This window comes from Equus asinus, chromosome 4 (genome assembly GCF_041296235.1).
Source record: "Equus asinus isolate D_3611 breed Donkey chromosome 4, EquAss-T2T_v2, whole genome shotgun sequence".
Taxonomy (NCBI): domain Eukaryota; kingdom Metazoa; phylum Chordata; class Mammalia; order Perissodactyla; family Equidae; genus Equus; species Equus asinus.
Window position 1 is genome coordinate 102,200,089 of NC_091793.1, and position 17,588 is coordinate 102,217,676.

The window sequence follows — 17,588 nt, forward strand, 5'->3', positions numbered from 1 at the left end:
GTATTTTCTGTTGTTCCAAAAAATCAAGATGACGTTGTTGACACAACTGATGGGTCTGTTCAGAGGCTGTATTTTAGTACTGAGTTTTGGAATGTCAAGACTAGATCTTAACAGCAAAAATATTTCTAGTATGATGTGTTTAAATTTGTTATTTCTTGTATTACATTACTTATTTTCAGGCATACTAATTTTTCTCCAAGTTTAGTTGTGTGCATACTTTTCATGTTTTTGAAGTATAGCTCACCTAATCAGCATTTTCTAAATATTTAGCCTTTCTTTCTCCATGTTTTCTATTCCCATGAATAAATGTATTGCTACACATGTATGTAACTTTGTCATTCATCTTTCTATTTCTTTATTTTGCTCTGTCTTGTGTCTGTCTCTAACAGGCTCATCTCATCTCTGTACCTCCCTCATCTCCTACCCTTTGGGTACTCTAAATGCGTTGAAGGTTTCTGAGGTAGTGTAAACCAGCTTGGTTTCTAGGTTAACAGTAATGTACCTCCATGTCTTCATCCCAGTTTCCTTCTATTACACATGATTTTCAGTGGAGTAAACAGAAGCAAATAATGATACACTTGAGTGATATATTATTCTATTGATTTGAATTTGGCCAAATAGAAATTTAAAAGCTGCTGTTTTATGACACTTATGTACATAATTTATTTTAAAAAGAAGAAAACTATAGGTAAAGACTTAAATGAGTTAATATAATACTTAATAGATTTTTTGAGAAGATATTTTACAGTTGTGTTTTAATAGTGAGATGCTTTAACGATACTGACTTGACTTAAAGTCAAAAAATAGTAGTTTTGACATAATCTCATGTTCTTCCCCCACAACTTTATGATGAGGGAAATGACTATGCCAGTCTCAAAATGGACTTAGTGAAGAATTGGTAGAGTAGCAGGCAGAAAGGCACAGCTTCCATTTTCTAGTTAGTAGTCATTTGAATTATTCTCAGTTTTTCCTATGCTTGCCCCACATCTTTTATGATTTACCTTAGAGAAATGCATGGTCTATAATAATGTTTTATCTGACTTATGTATTATCCCTACATGGAGGTCCAGAGGAAAATGAGTTCATGACTAAAGGAAAGTTAATTCAAACAGTTGCTAATATGAATACTACATAAGATGCACTTTAATTGGTAAGATGTATAACACGTATTAGAATTTTGGATTTAAGATGGTGAACTCTTTGAGTTTAAAAGGTGGGAAAAATAAAAATATGTGGTAAATTATAAGGATGATGTTAGGTTTCTCAAATGTTTACATTTAAATAGTCACAGACACTTCCCAGTTAATACTAATGATGCCCACATTTCATCAGTTTTTGAATAATTTATCCAGAATGTAGTAGAATTACTGAGTTAATAAATGTCCTTTTTTTTTGGATAGTCATCTTCATGCCTCAAAATTATTTAGATGTTATATTAACAGATGTGACTAAACATTACAATGACATTTATTTGTAGGATATATTAATATGGACAGAGATCAGTGGGCAAAGTAAAGGTAATATAAAGAAATAGAAAAAAACATGTATGATCACAAGCATTGTGGAATAGTGATTAGAAAAAACATTGTAAACAATTCACACTCATAAAGTTTCCACACATGTATGTGAGTGCTATATCCTAACTTTGTACTGTTTTTTCCTGGAGGGGGAAATATCCTAGCAAATGCTTTGTTATTCTGTTAGGACATACATTCACTTCTAGTTGAAGGTAAAATCCTCTACCTGAAAACTGCCATTGTATGAAGTGCTATTGTTTTAGCATCAGTGAAAAAATAAGGGATGCCCTTTCAAAACCTAAAGGTACTCATTCTTATATAGTAGTATTTGAGTTAATGAAAGTCATTTTGAAATCCAAGCTCATCACCTTCTTTTGAAAGGCAGTAATAATTGGTATAAACTAAAGAAATCAGTGTTTAGACAGATAAAGATTATAGTTGATAACGGAATTGTAAAAATTATTTTAATTTATGAGATTTCTAGTAGTTCAATAGACTATAATTCATGTGTGGATTTTAGTGTTACATAGATAGATAGATAGAGATATAGAGCAAATAAAATTTTGAACTTTATTTAAAGCCTTCTATTTTTTTCAAAATAACCCAAACCATCCTTGTCAGGTTAATTTTTAAATAATAATACTTGTACATTTTTCTGTATCCTGCCAAGTTTTCAGATACTGCCTTGAAGATATACACATTTAATGTGTACTGTTTCATTTTTAATGAATTGATGTACATGCTGAGAAATAAGATTTGGAGTACTCTTTAAACTTCGCAGGACTTTTGATGTGATTAAATATATTTAATTACTAATACTTACTGCCTTTTTTGTTTTTTGGTGCAAATCTTCCTCTTGTTTTCCTTGAGGAAGATTAGCCCTAAGCTAACATCTATGCCAGTCTTCCTTTATTTTGTGTGTGGGCCATTGGCACAGCACAGCTTGATAAGTGGTGTAGGTCTGCACCCAGGATCCAAACCTGTGGACCTGGGCCACCGAAGTGGAGCATGCTGGACTTTAACCATTATGCCACAGGGCTGGCCCCTAGGGCTATTTTTTAAATTATTACCTCTGAAATATAAGAGATATCAAATTTGTGGTTTATATTCCTATATCATAGGCTGGTAGTTTTTATGCTATTTTTCCTGCATTAGCAAACATTTTATGCACATATCTAGAATCTAGAACTAGTAAGGAATTTGCTATCATCTAGTATGTCTAATGCTGATTAAATACCCTCCACTAGGTCATTATCCATATCAATTAAAATATTCATAGAAAATAGTTTTCAAATATCTTTCTGATTATCAACCTTATGAGGTAATAGTTTGTAAGATGAAATAGTTCATCTTAGATCAAGAATAACATAGAACAATGAATCTAAAAGTATATTAATATTTCCAAGAGGAAATCCAAGTGCCAATGTTTTAAACATATTGCATGAGCTGAAGGTAATTTATAAAATGTTCTGCTTTTAAAAAATGAAAACATAGCTATTCGATTCTTCAAATTTTAAATTACAGCATATTTTCTATCCAATTAAATCTCTTCAAAGTTGATGATTTTTGCATTGGGTTGACTCTCTTTTGTATGTGTTTGCTGATTTAATTAAATAATTGTTCTTCTGTGTAGTTTTATACCACATGAAATAAATTATTATAAGAAAGCAGATATATGTTTATTTAGTTTTTCCATGCCTTGAATTTCACCACTCAATTTTAAGAACATTCAGTAAATTTAGGTTTAAATATATCTAATGTTCTAACTCATGAAAATATGGAGAAATGATGTGAAACTGGTGATTGAAGACATCTGTTAGTTGCACAAATGCATTATGTAAAAGGTTTTTTTTTAATTACAGTTATTATTTTGAGAATGATAAATTAAATGGCTGCTAATGAACAGTTCACAGTCATAGCTGCACATTGCAGTTAGAAATGGGAGAATGAAATAATGGCTGCAGCTTAAGTCTGTCATTTCTCTAAAGTTTATATACTCCTTGGAATATGCTGTAATCAGAATTTGTGTACATGGTTTGAGATGAATTTGCTTTAAAAATTTATTTTAAAGTCTTAGCCAAATTATTATTTTACTTTGTTTAATGAAAGCAGAGAAATATTTGAGTTCTAAAAGAATCTTAAGCCCATTACTGTCTGGCAATATAACAATTTTAAACCATAAAAAATTGTACCTATTAATAAATGACGTTTGCCTCAGAGGCTTAATAGTTCCAAAATCAAGATTATAGCAATATTTAAAAAGTAAATTATGAGTGTTTTAAATCACACAGTAATTTCTAGGTAACAAAGAATAAGTGAGATTTCAGGAGTGAGTTTAAACAAAAGGTTTTATTATATTTACACTAGTAGTTTAGAGAAGTTCAGATAAGTACAGACTGCAGTAATTGGAGAAGATGAGACTCAAGGAGAACATTGAATAAAGTTGGAATTTAGATTGATAGGGAAAAGAGCCAGGCAGAGAGAAGAGGGAATATTCCTGTCTAAGACTGATGAGAGTGAGAGCAGTATTTTAGAGTCACTGAGTTATATCATGAACATAGGCAAGGCTTCAGAGCTGGGTTTTCATTACTCATTTCACAGCAAAAGTAACAAGTGAAGGTAGGGACAGGTTAGGGAAGAGAGGAGATAAGTGAAATTAAGCAAACCTCGTTAATATTTATCATTTATTTGCTAAATACGAATAGATTTTAGATAAGTTGAGATTGAGAAGAATGTTTCATATTTAGTGAATAATGTAATGTAATTACCTTTTTCTAGCCTTTTTCACGTTCCCAGCTCTACTGTCCACTTAATTGATATTATAATCTCCCCTATAAGGGGGAAAAGACTACACAATAACCACCTTACTGCTTAGTGTTAATGGAAAACTAATACAATTCAGGTTCATTGAGCTTTTCTCATGCAGACCAATATCGGTATGCTTACACAATTGAGTAATGACCAGCGTAAAATCATATTCACGGTGTTCATACTCTGTGAGGTAAAAGTATTTCTAACTGAACCTCTCATATAGAAATCTGTAAAAGCTATTGTCAAAGAATGTCTTCTCACTGGTTTTTTTTTTTTCAGATGCAATAGAAGCTAAAAATATGCTGTGTATGTTTCAGATAAATATTTGCCCTTTTTAAGAAACTTTACATTTTAAATTCTTCAGTCTGAGCTTAAATTGTAATAGACATCTATCTTGTCTATATATATATATGTTAATTTTGAGTGAAATTTAGAAATCCATGATGTTTCAAAATCAGGATTAGATTTAAATATTTTTGTAGGTGATCTTTCTTCATAGAGAATAACCTTATTTATAGTTTTAATCTGAGAATTGGTTTACGTTTTCTTGACTGAATTCTCCCATTTCTATCTGTAACTGATAAATAAGAATATTTGTATTGATATAGCTCTGTTTATATTGACCCTTCATGCTTACCTCATACACTCATTAAGACACCTTTGTTAGTCTGGTTTAATTCATATTTCACTCAACGTGTCTAGAATTATGTAAGTAATTGTTTGTATTCTGTAATAACAATCTCTTTTAGCAGGTCAGGTTGTTTCTCCTCAGTCTGCTCCAGCCTGTGTGGAAAATAAAAATGATGTGAGCAGAGAAAACAGCACTGTTGACTTTAGTAAGGTAAGCTTTTCTCCCTCTCATTTAAGTAAGCTGCTGAACTATTACTGGAAGTTACTACCCATTTTAAGAGGTGTTGACACAATTTTTGCATGCACTTTTTTATTTCTTAGCCACAGCTTGATATTGTTATAGACAATGTTAGCATTTAAGTTCACATGTAATGTTTTGCTTATTCACAAAACCAAACCTGTAAGTTTTATGCGTAGTCTTCCGGTTTCAGCCACTTGGTATAATGTAATTCTTCCAGAGAAAGAATAACTGCACTTCACAGAGAATTTAATAGAAGTTTATTATTTGAAAATTTTGCTAGTTTTTTTCAAAATCATTTTCCCTCTATTTGTGGAAAAGCAAATTATTTAATATAAAGTTTCATTGTTGTAATTCAGAAAAAGGCGTTAGACTAAGGAAACACTAGAAGAATATAGTAAGACTGAGCAGCGTTTTGAATAAAAAATAATAAAGACTGATTCTGTTGAGGGATACATCTAACTGGAGACAATTCAAATGAAACCATTTACTTGAATCTATTCTAAGAAAATAACGAGTCTGTGAAAATAGTGTGATTTTGGTTAGCAAATTCCTGACATTGTGCTGTTGTAGGCTATGGCAAACTTCACGCTTGAACAGGAAAGAGTTTCGATATTGACCAAATATAGACAGAATCAACAATTCTCTTTATCTGAGTGGCTGAAACAGTAGTAACTCAGAGTGATTTTTTTCTGTAAAGCACTTAGCGCTGGCAATGAGTCTAATAGTGGGAGGAGGTGGGAATGGGAGGCAGCAGTGGAGGAAGTTGCCTGCATTGAACTTCTGAAAAGATTAATAGCAATCAGCTCCTTGTTGCTGTTTCAGAATCCCTCTGCCAATGCCTAAATGGTCTAGGTCTAGTCATGTGCATGCTCTCCCTCTGGTGCCTGGCGGAGTCTCCGTGGGAGCACGGTGTACCAGCTTAAGTCTGTTAATTATGCGTGCAGGGACTGGGAGGCCAACAAAAGGGGCATACTAGTCCATGTGGGATGAAACAAAGGCATGAAAAAGGACCTCCACACCAGCAAGAGAGAGAGGTGAGGGCATACTCTGGCTATGTTTCTACAGTGGTTCAAAGCTCATTTCACTGTATGGAGGCATGTGATTCAAATATGAAGCCAGGTCAAATGTATTCCATCTGCCACTCCAGCAAATATCCTTTTAAAGCATTACATCTTCATTCATCCGTTAGTTGGAATAGAATTGTCGCAACAAACTGCCATTTATTTAATTTCTGATATTCTTTATTTGAAACAATATCCTAAAAGCAATGACATAAGAAATTGCTTGCTTATTTATGAAGGCATTAACAGCGTAACAAGGGCATATTTAACATTTTCAAAAACAATGATAATAAATCACATCTTTTCAAATAAATTGCCTTTCAATTTTTTTTAAGGCTATGATCCTTTGACACTGAATTTTATATCTCCAGATCATTTTGCTTTTAGTTGTCTGACCTATCTTTGCAGCCTTCAAAAATGCTTCATCACATTTGGAAGAAAATAAATATTGCCAATTGGAGACAGTAGTCTTATCTTCAGGTCCTCCAAAACAGAACTATAGAAGAGCGAAAAGTAGATTTTCTCTCCTTTAATCCTTTTCTTCCTTATTACATTTCCAATCGTTGGTCCATTCCATCTGTACTCAGTGCCCTCTACTCAGTGCCAACCATCTGTATTCCTAAGTCTCTTGTCCACAGCATGGCACATTGGAAAGAACATGGCTTTGAAGAAAGAGCATGAGACTTTGAGTCCTAACTCTAACATTTATAAGCTATCCGATCTTTGAGAAGTCCTCTGAACTTCAGCTTTCTCATTTGTAAAATAAGAATAATAATGCCTACTTATAATTTTGTTGCAAAGAATAAACAAGATATGCAGAGAGAGTCTGGCAGAGTGCTGAGCATACAGTTAGGTGTTTGATAAAAGGTGGCTACTATGATTATTGTTGTTATTAACATTAGTGGAAATAGTAGTGTCAAAAATAAATATTAGAGTAGAATTTAATATGTTTTTGTCTCCACTGGATCTCTAGTGCCTTGAACAGTGTTTGGTATGTATTTGTTGAATGAGTCCTGTGAGATTCAAAATAATTTAAGCCTTTAGTTCTGGAACTTTTTTGAAAAACCAAGTAATACTTCTTACTTTATAACCTGGCAGGGCAGAGTAGTAGGGTTCGGAAAGAACAAACATGATCTATCATTATGGAAATGAATTTTAATGCCAGATTTTACAGTCCATGAGTTAAGAGTTTTTAGCCTAATGATTTCAGTTTGGTAATGATTTTATCAAAGCTCAGCAAGTCTCTAGGTAACTTTTTCCATTTAAATATTTTAAGTTTTAATATGTAGATTCCAAACCCTGGTAGAATTTTGATAAGTTAAGGAAAGAAGAAAAAGTCTGTATTCATTTCATGTGACTTGATTCTATATTCTATCTACATTCAATCTACATATTTTTAACCCTTCCAATGGATGGGCCCATCAAACTTACTCATTTAAGGACTTTTTTTGAATATAATCTGTCGGGTTTTCGCTTCCTATAATGCTTTTAAAAAATAGATGTGTCAAAACACTTTGTCTCTTTATTTTTCAAACTGACACATAGAAGATGGCTATTTTAATATTTCTCAAATGCTGGTGGTCTTTCTTTTATTTCAAATGACCCAAAGAAGCCTTCACATTATTTTCTACGTAGAAAGAACTTTCTTCTGCATCTATCTTTAGTATGTGAAACATATTACAGAGTTAGATTATTAAATCCTAGAACTGTAGGAAACCTTAGAAATCTCCTCATTTAGAAGGCGAGAAAGCTGAATCCCAGAGAGATTCAGAGAGCTGCTCAAGATCACTGGCTGATTAGTGTCACAACACCATTTCTCCCCAGAGAATCCCTATTAATTTTCTTGTACTTTCTATAATGGGCTTAAGACAAACTTTCTCCCTAAAGTTCCATCTGTATTCCCTTCACATCTCAGTGTGTAGCTTGTCCAGACACTTCCACTTCCACCGCGGTCTTCTGTCTAACCCTGTTCCCTAAAGATATAACTGTTTCTCACCCACAGCTTTAGTACCAAATGCCCAGAATAAGCATCTTTCCCTTCTTAGCATAAAGGTCTGAAGAACCTAGAAGCATCAGTGTAAATACAGATCCATAAGAGTATAGTTTGATTTCTTCAAGGTCCTGTTCAGAGGACCAGAAAATTCCAGAAGTTTTTTATGTTCATTCCAAGTGTTTCAGTCCACTTAAGGATTGTCTTAGGGATGTAATTCAACCTAGTTCCTCAGAGCTGTTTTAGGTATTTGTAATTTTATAAAAGGTTAAATTGTGGTCCTTAAATGTGATCTTTTGTTATTGTAAAAAGTAGTTAGATTGACAAATAAGATTCTTTGTGAATTGTATATTAACACAAATATAAAAATTGTGTTGTTATAACACAAATACAAAATTATAACACAGAAACAAAAATTATATTATTCCTGAGGGGCCACCTCCCAAAATTTAACTACTCCAAGAATAATATAATGTAATGAGTATAATATAATGGCTACTCCAGATATATGTTATTTAACTATTAAGTGGTTACATCTTAAATCAAAACTTGAATTTGCTAATCCTGAAATTAAGTTCTGTATATTTTAATGCTTTTTCTAAATAACAGATATCAATCAATGATATATTAGATATTATATAATGCAAAAAAATCATGTATAAGGAACATATATTTCCTTTTATAAAATTACACTATTTTAGCATATTACATACTCCTTGATTTAATTAAATTGCATCTTAAAGCAGTTATTTGTATAATTGCCACCTGCCTGAGGCAAAGACTTCAATAGTCAAGGCCATGGCATTTGTCAAGCAATAAATGAGCTTATAGAAAGTTTTCCAGGTGGAATTTAAACTTCTTATTAAAGTTATGACAGGTATTACCAATATAACTCATATTGTTTGTCAATCATAAATTTTCTTAAAAAGCTATTTTCTCTTTTTAAATTTTATTCCAGTGTATTAAGCTTGTATAATAGTTATTTTCATGGGGAGACAAACTTAATTGTTTACTCTTTTATGCTCTGAAAGACTTATGAAGATTTATTATGTTTTTCTCACAGGGCTAGTAGTGTGTAGATAATCTTTTATTCCCTTCTTGAGAATTTATGTGTGATAGTGAAATTGTAAAGCATTACTAATTTAAAGCATTTTCAATGTGTGCATTTCTCCTAGCTAGAAATATAAATGCAAAAATATGATAATAATTCCCATGAAATTTAACCTTATATTATTAAGGTAAATAAATAAGTTTCCTACCTATAAATTGAAAGGCTAGATTCTATAAAAAGGAAGATATTTGCCATGTAATATCTCAATGTATATGTTTTATGAGTTTACAAGTTTATATTTGGAAGTATATTTATAAGTTAAAACTCTTGGAATTTGTAATATGTGTCATAATTTTTTACAGGCAGTTTTGCTTTGTTACATAATTTTTCTTTTTCTTTAAAACAGAGCATTGGTTCTGTTTGATATTTTTAGTGAAGTGCTGCAGATTATTTTTATATTTAATCCCTGTGATAAAATGTATACTCCATAGAATGGATTTTATGTTTTGTGGTACTCTTGTGTTACAGAAAAATTGGGTAGTTACAAATCTTCTAAGTAGCTGTACTGAGGTCTTGATTTCAGAAGGCGACATATTTAACATAGTTACTAAAGTCTGGCTATGGATTTCCTAAGATACTGCTTCTAAAAGTTTTAATTTTTTTCATTTTAAACTTCTTGGAAAAATGTCTCCAATCATTAAACTTGTGAAAGCAATATCTGGCCTAAAAAAATGTTCTCAGCCTCACCTGTATTTGCCAGAGCTCTTTTCTCTCTCTTGGCTAGTCCCACTTTGATCTTTAGCCCCCATTTTATTAACATGAGAACATAAAACTAAATCTTTAAAAAGATTTTCATAAAAAGCAAGTCAAATGAGTTAGAAAAAAGAAGTACGCCTTGTAAAATTGACTTTAAAGTCACTGCTTGGTTTTCACCGATGCCCTGTACATAAAAATTGATATTTATTCTTAAGAATATTTTACATTCATTTTCCAGACTTCACCCTTTACTCTAAGCATTTCTTCTTGTTACTGGTCACTTTTGGTTTGTGTGCATTCATTTCAATCATAGACATCTCATATGAGAAATTCAACTATAGTTTGTCAGCAACTCCAAATGTTAATGATTTTATTCTTGTTTTCTTTGCTCTGCCATGTCTAAATTCTCCAATGAGAAATTAAAATTGAAGAATGATCAAGTGAAGTATAAAGTATGTAGGATATAGAATAACTAGAATAAAGATGAAGACTAGTGTCATAATTTATACTGTCAGGAGGCACATGATTATATTTCCTTTGAAATAGGCATATTTTTTTGTGTTAGTTAATTGAAATGTATTGTGCACAAAATTAAGATAATTTAGTATAAAAATATTTAACTCTATTGGCAAATGCTAACTAAATTATTCGTTTAACTGAGCACATACTCTTTTCTCCCCAAAATTTCAAGATTGATAATGCTGAAGAAGCTTCTTTTTAAAAAATTGAGTTGAGAAACTAGAGTATTTAGCTTACTGGTGATGAATCAGAAAAATACACAAGTAAAGAAAAAAATATTTTTAAAGGATAAATGAGATGTTTATTTTAAAAATCTATTTACAATATATTTATATAAGCTGTATTTGTTTAAACTGTATTTATTGATGGATTACCAAGTATGAAGCACTGTAGCAGGGTATGATTACTAAGTTTTTCCAATTTTGATTTATCTTGTTTTACCTTGTGATGCTCACAGGTTGATCTACATTTTATGAAAAAGATTCCTCCTGGTGCTGAAGCTTCAAACATCTTAGTTGGGGAATTGGAATTCTTGGATCGAACTGTAGTTGCGTTTGTCAGGTTGTCCCCAGCTGTGTTGCTTCAAGGACTGGCTGAAGTCCCAATCCCAACCAGGTAAAAAGTATAAGAGCATCTTTTGCATTTTTCTTAAGCCATCTTTTTGTGGGGAAAAAAACAAGGAGTAAAGATAATTTCCTCAGAGTTTTTTCTGGAAACTAATTTGTGATCCATGAAACTATTGTTTCTTCTTGTTTGTGGAAGAGGGGAAAAAGTATTTTAAAAATTATTCTGTCCTTTCCTCCTTTCCTATGTGTTTTTTAGGTGCGCTCCTCTCTCTGTATACTCTGTTCTATATCACCATGTAAATTACCAATTTTGGTAAAAAGTGATCAAGTGTTAGGCTTTTCTCAAAGATTGCATTAGACTGTGGGCTAAAGAGAGAATCCTGTATATGACTGTGGTCAAACTCAGGAAGATCAAAGTTTCCAGGGCTTGGTTTATGCTTGAATGAGTAGGCCATCAAAATACGTTAAGTGCCATCATTAGGATAGTCCCTGCTGGATCTAATGTACTGTAGTCCAATCCTAGGTGCAGTATGCCTGTCATACATACAGTCTGAAGAATCATTGGTAATAGCACCATGGTACTGTGGGTGAATCCAAATCAAAAGTGCAAGTTTGATTTGTTCACCTGAGCTTGTTTTTTATTTAGCAATACACAAAAACTAACGACTTAGGGATAATAAAACTGAATTATGTTTATCATTTATCTCTAGTTTATAGATATAAAACTGCAGGCAAAATTGTGAAAAAAAAAAAGAATATTGACTTCAGCATGTTAGGTTCCTAGCAATTCATCCAGGGGACACTGTTTTCTTCCCTTCTTCCTCCATCAAATGTGATTCCTATGCACAGACAGCCGTGTATATTTCACTATGATCCTATTGTCATGGTCAAACGTATCTATGCAGGGCTCCTTTCCCACATGACTGATGCCCTTTGATGCTGTAACTGTTTCAGATGCTGTTAGTATGTATCCTCTTCTAAACACTGACCACCTTAGGCAGGTTAAAATGATGAAAAGTTTGGGTGCTGTGGCAACTGGGTTTGTAGAATGTGTTTCCTCTGCGGACCTTTAGGCTTAACTTAAGACACAGCAGATTACATCACTCTGTGCTTTGATTACGGACAAGATATTCCAAAAATATGAAATAGTTTAATCAGGAGAGGCCTCCTTTTGTAACAGCTTAGCTTATTGAAATGGGATACAGCGTTCAAGTACCTGTGCCTGAATCTGTGGCAGGAACAGATTTGAAGCAGGAACCTATTTACCATGCGGATTGTAGAAAGAAGTGTCTGTTCATCCTGTTGGAGGGCTACTGAGACTTCTGATAAACATCAATTTTTATTAAAAAGGGAGAAAGGTGAACTGAGCAGATTAAAGTGGCGTCTGACTGTATCATTAAGGCTGGATTTTTCTATACACAACCTGCAAGCTATTCAGAGTTTCTGGGAATTTGGGATTCAGATTTAAAATGTCAAACTTACTAACTGTAGAGGTATTATTTTAGTAGTGTAAAATTCCTTTTCAGTCATCCAAGCGGTGCCTTCTTGTTCCACTGTTTAGGAAGGTGTCTGATGAACTCTGAGTAAATGATAGCTGTTTATGACAATGATAGTTCCTATATTTCAAAGGAAAGAAAAGGAAAATTCCCAGGAGTGGAGAAAAGCCATAATGGGGTTATGTACTCTCACTTTGAAAACTGTCAAGGTTTAGGTGACCTCATTTCATACTGACATGGCAAAATATGTGTAGAGAACAATGGAGGAAAAATTAGGGGCACGGTAGAGCCACTGTAGAAGGAGAGATTAAAAAGACTAGACAGTTTAGTAAGGAAAGGTGAAAAATGGAAGAAGATTAGTTAGACAAATAGAATAAAGAAAGCTATTCGAGGTTCCTAATTATCCTTTCTTAGGAGGACAAAAGGGCATACCATGAATATAACAGCAACACACAGTAGAAATGTCAGAAAATAATCTTTTAGGACTTTATAAATAGCCCATGGAATGGAAACCTGAAAAATAGCAAGATGTACATAGGTTAGGAAATTTCTTAAAATTATTATAGTTGATAAAGCATCTGCCACCACATTAGACTATTGCTATTTTAACTGTGTGGTGGACCTTTCTTTACAGTAAAAATTGACTTGGATTCAGTTACAATAAAATGAAAAATTAATGTCAGACCCTCTAAGACTGTGTATAAATGTGTCATGTAAAAACGTGTACCAATTCTAAAGTTTATAACTAAATGAAGGGTAGAATTATAGTAACTATTTCAGTGCACCTTATAAAGCCATGAGTCTTCATACTTAAGAGCATAAACCATTTAACAAATTATTGTCATAGGATTATATTACCAAATATAGGGCATTTTTCAATTTGCACAATTTCCCTGCAGCATTGACCTTTTCAGCGACAGGACAATTACCAGTTCTCCAAAGTTAGAGCTTGTGTTGATTTCTTCAAAAGCTCCAGTTGTGATAAGTTTGCCAGATTTTCAACCTGATTTAGATGGAATATCACAGTGCACCTGGTATTTTTATTCCTGCAGCACTGGAATTAATAGATCGCTAACTCCCCATTTTCTTCTGCATAACTGATCTTTGATTTCTGACCATAGCTTTTTTTATTTAATGTAAATTTTACGTACACCTATTTTTTTTGATCATATGTTCTCTTTTTGTACTACCATATTACCTTTTTCTCCTTCTACCTAGTTCTACAATTTGCATATTACTGAGTTCTCTTCCTTCTAATTCAGAAAGATTGAATCAGATTTTACTTTTCCCACCTTCCTCTTCTAAAGACTATAGAATCCTTGAAATTCTCAATAACAACTATATAGACTCTACAGGTAACTAAATGGGGAAACACTGAGATCAAAATAACCACGTATTCCCATTGCTCAAGGATCTTAAGCATAAGAGTCAATCATTGTAAAATGGTTCAAAATAATAATAAACCGTGAAAAAATATGGAAATATTTTTACATTAAAGTTCCCATCTTTAGTAATTTCTTTGAAATGAATGATTCTGTACTACTAAAATTATTTTTATGTTTCTGCCTTGAGACATTCATGTTTTTTTTGTTTATTACAGATTTTTGTTCATTCTTCTGGGACCCCTGGGAAAGGGTCAACAGTACCATGAGATTGGCAGATCAATTGCAACCTTAATGACAGATGAGGTATTTATTCAAGTTCATTGGGAACATTTCCCCCTACTAGGTACACCTAACTTTTGGAGTTCCTGTATTCATGATAATCTGCTGTGAATCAGATTTCTCTTTATTGAATCCCCCTTCTTATATGCTTCCACTGTGAAATTTACTTTGGAAAAGTTTGTTTAAAAGGGGTAATAAATTCACACACATGAATACAATGCTTTAAAACCTCATTTTCTAAAGAAAATTCATTGTTTAGTGACATTTAGAATATATATTTTTAATATTCCCCTTATAGTATATGTGCTGCCAAAGTGAGCACCATTGTTAATGTCATTGCAAATCTTGTTTGGGGCAAAATATTTTTTTTTTCTTTTTATTAAGATTATGATAGTTTACAACCTTGTGAAATTTCAGTTGTACATTATTGTTAGTCGTGTTGTAGGTACACCACTTCACCCTTTGTCCCCTCCCCCCACCCCCCCTTTCCTCTGGTAACCACCAATCAGTTCTCTTTGTCTATATGCTAACTTCCACCTATGAGTGGAGTCATACAGAGTTCGTCTTTCTCTATCTGGCTTATTTCATCTAACATAATACCCTCAAGGTCCATCCATGTTGTTGTGAATGGGACGATTTTGTCCTTTTTTGTGGCTGAGTAGTATTCCATTGCATATATATACCATATCTTCTTTATCCAATCATCAGTTGCTGGGTACTTAGGTTGCTTCCACTTCTTGGCTATTGTAAATAATGCTGCAATGAACATAGAGGTGCTTAGGACTTTTGGAATTGCTGATTTCAAGTTCTTAGGATAGATACCCAGTAGTGGGGTGGCTGGGTCATATGGTATTTCTATTTTTAATTTTTTGAGAAATCTTCATACTGTTTTCCATAGTGGCTGCACCAGTTTGAATTCCCACCAACAGTGTATGAGGGTTCCTTTTTCTCCACAACCTCTCCAACATTTGTCACTTTTTGTTTTGGTTATTTTTGCCATTGTAACAGGTGTAAGGTGATATCTTAGTGTAGTTTTGATTTGCATTTCCCTGATGATTAGTGATGATGAGCATCTTTTCATGTGTCTATTGATCATCTGTATATCTTCTTTGGAGGAATGTCTGTTCATGTCACCTGCCCATTTTTTGATCGGGTTGTTTGATTTTTTGTTGTTGAGCTGTGTGAGTTCTTTATATATTATGGAGATTAACCCTTTGTCAGATAAATAACTTGTAAATATTTTTTCCCAATTAATGGATTGTTTTTTTGTTTCAATCCTGTTTTCCCTTGCCTTGAAGAAGGTCTTTAGTCTGATGAAGTCTCATTTGTTTATTCTTTCTATTGTTTCCCTCATCTGAGGGGTTATGGTGTCCGAAAAGATTCTTTTGATACTGATGTCAAAGAGTGTACTGCCTATATTCTCTTCTAGAAGACTTATTGTTTCAGGTCTAATCTTTAGGTCTTTGATCCATTTTGAGTTTATTTTTGTGAATGGTGAAAAAGAAAGGTCAATTTTCATTCTTTTACATGTGGCTGTCCAGTTTTTGGGGCAAAATAATTTTAAGGTCTCAAGAAAAAACAATGACAGTATAGGTGACACCTAAAAGCCACGCAACATCTATTAACTCTCTTAGAATTTCCTGAATGAAGGTGTTCTTAACCTGGGAATCTTTGAAACTTTAGAGGAGCTGTAGATGAATTTCAAGGGGCTCATGATGTCTCTGATACAGCATACAAATTTTTCTATGCAAAAATTTGTATGTAGACTTTTTCTGGATTGGAAAAAGCTTTCATCAACTTCTTAAAGAGGTGCATGTCTCAAAAATGTAAGATCATAAAAATAAGACATAAAAGTGGTATCATACAACTGGTTTTTTATATTCCAAAACATCTTATGGAAATCTATTTTTATTGTTTTATTGTTTTTATTGTTAAAGAAGAGCAAATGCAAAAGATCACAGAAGGGGCATATGTTCAAAATTAATAGTAAATAACAAATGGGATTATACATTTTCTAGAATCTCATCTGAATAATTTAATACTGTATTTATTGAAATATATGGCTTCAGATACTTGAAAATCTATAAAAAGAATGAATTAGTATTGTATATAATTTTTGCAAGGCTTGTGAAATCTGAAAATTTGAGCTTGTGTTTGGGGTTTGATATAAATTCTTCTATTATATCTGTTCAACTTATGTTTTATGGTTTTCTATGAATTGGTTATTGATGTTTACACATAGGAAAAGAAAAGCTAGAAGAAAAATATTTTTTTCATCGGTTTCAGAAAGAACCTATACTGCCATGAAAAATTACCACAAACTGGGTGACTAAAACGAGAATAATTTATTTTCCCACATTTTGGGGCACCAGAAGTCTGAAGTGAAGGTTTCAGCAGGGCCACATTCTCTTTGAAGGCTCTAGGAGAGAATTTTTCCTTTTCTCTTCCAGCTTCTAGTGGCTCCTACTATTATTCCTTGTCTTGTGGCAGCAAAATTCCCATCTCTGCCTCCATCTTCACATTGCCTTCTTCCCTGTGTCTCTGTGTGTCTTCACCTTTTCTGAATGTTGTTAGGATACTTGTCATTGGATTTAGGGCCCAGTGTAATCCAGGATGACCTCATCTTGAGGTCCTTACCTGAAGTACATCTCCAAAGACACTTATTCCAAATAAGCACATTCTGAGGTGGACATATATTTTGATAGAACACTACTTAATCCACTACAATGAGTAACATATTCTGTTGAGGAAATCTGGAAGAAGACAGGAGAGTGAAAAAAGGGCTTTATGAGGACAAAAATCTTGCTCTAGTAGAACTGTCTATGAGAAGATACAGTATCTTTGCTTTTAGTGTTTCCATATTAATTAACATTTTCAACTTTTACAGTATTGTAGAATAAATAGCACTGCGATTTGTATTTCACAACTGTCATTTTCATACACATTTGTTTCATGTTATATTATATTTCCACACCTAAGACATAAGGACATTGCATTAAGATATCTCTAGGGCATAGGATGTGTCATATGGTGAGAGGAGCATATTGTGTCATGGGAGGTGCGTATATGCTAGGTATCTCTTTTCCTCATCCTCCCCTTCCTCAATTAGGGGTCAAGATTTTCTCAACTGAAAGATGTTAATTCTAAAGTTCTTTTGACTAATCAAGTGACATAGAACAACAGAGAAACATCCATGTTTTATAAATTTTAGATTTAGAATGAGAGCAAAGAAGGGACTTCCGTCTATTTCCTTGATTAATGAGAACTACCTAATTTGGGAACAAAC

At 33.0% G+C, this 17,588-nt stretch overlaps 1 protein-coding gene across 16 annotated transcripts in view; it reads left to right on the plus strand.

Annotated features, from left to right (window-relative positions):
- Positions 1–17,588, plus strand: part of SLC4A10 (solute carrier family 4 member 10) — a 284,389-nt gene that overhangs the window by 173,779 nt on the left and 93,022 nt on the right. For 7 of the 16 annotated variants that reach the window (XM_044768819.2, XM_070507984.1, XM_070507977.1 and 4 more), the window contains exons 7-10: positions 5,078–5,169; positions 6,144–6,233; positions 11,034–11,191; positions 14,239–14,326. In XM_044768819.2, coding sequence (XP_044624754.1) covers positions 5,078–5,169; positions 6,144–6,233; positions 11,034–11,191; positions 14,239–14,326 — 428 coding nt within the window. The remainder of the gene's footprint in view (positions 1–5,077; positions 5,170–6,143; positions 6,234–11,033; positions 11,192–14,238; positions 14,327–17,588) is intronic. The other 9 variants (XM_044768822.2, XM_070507981.1, XM_014860082.3 and 6 more) reach the window with 3 other exon arrangements.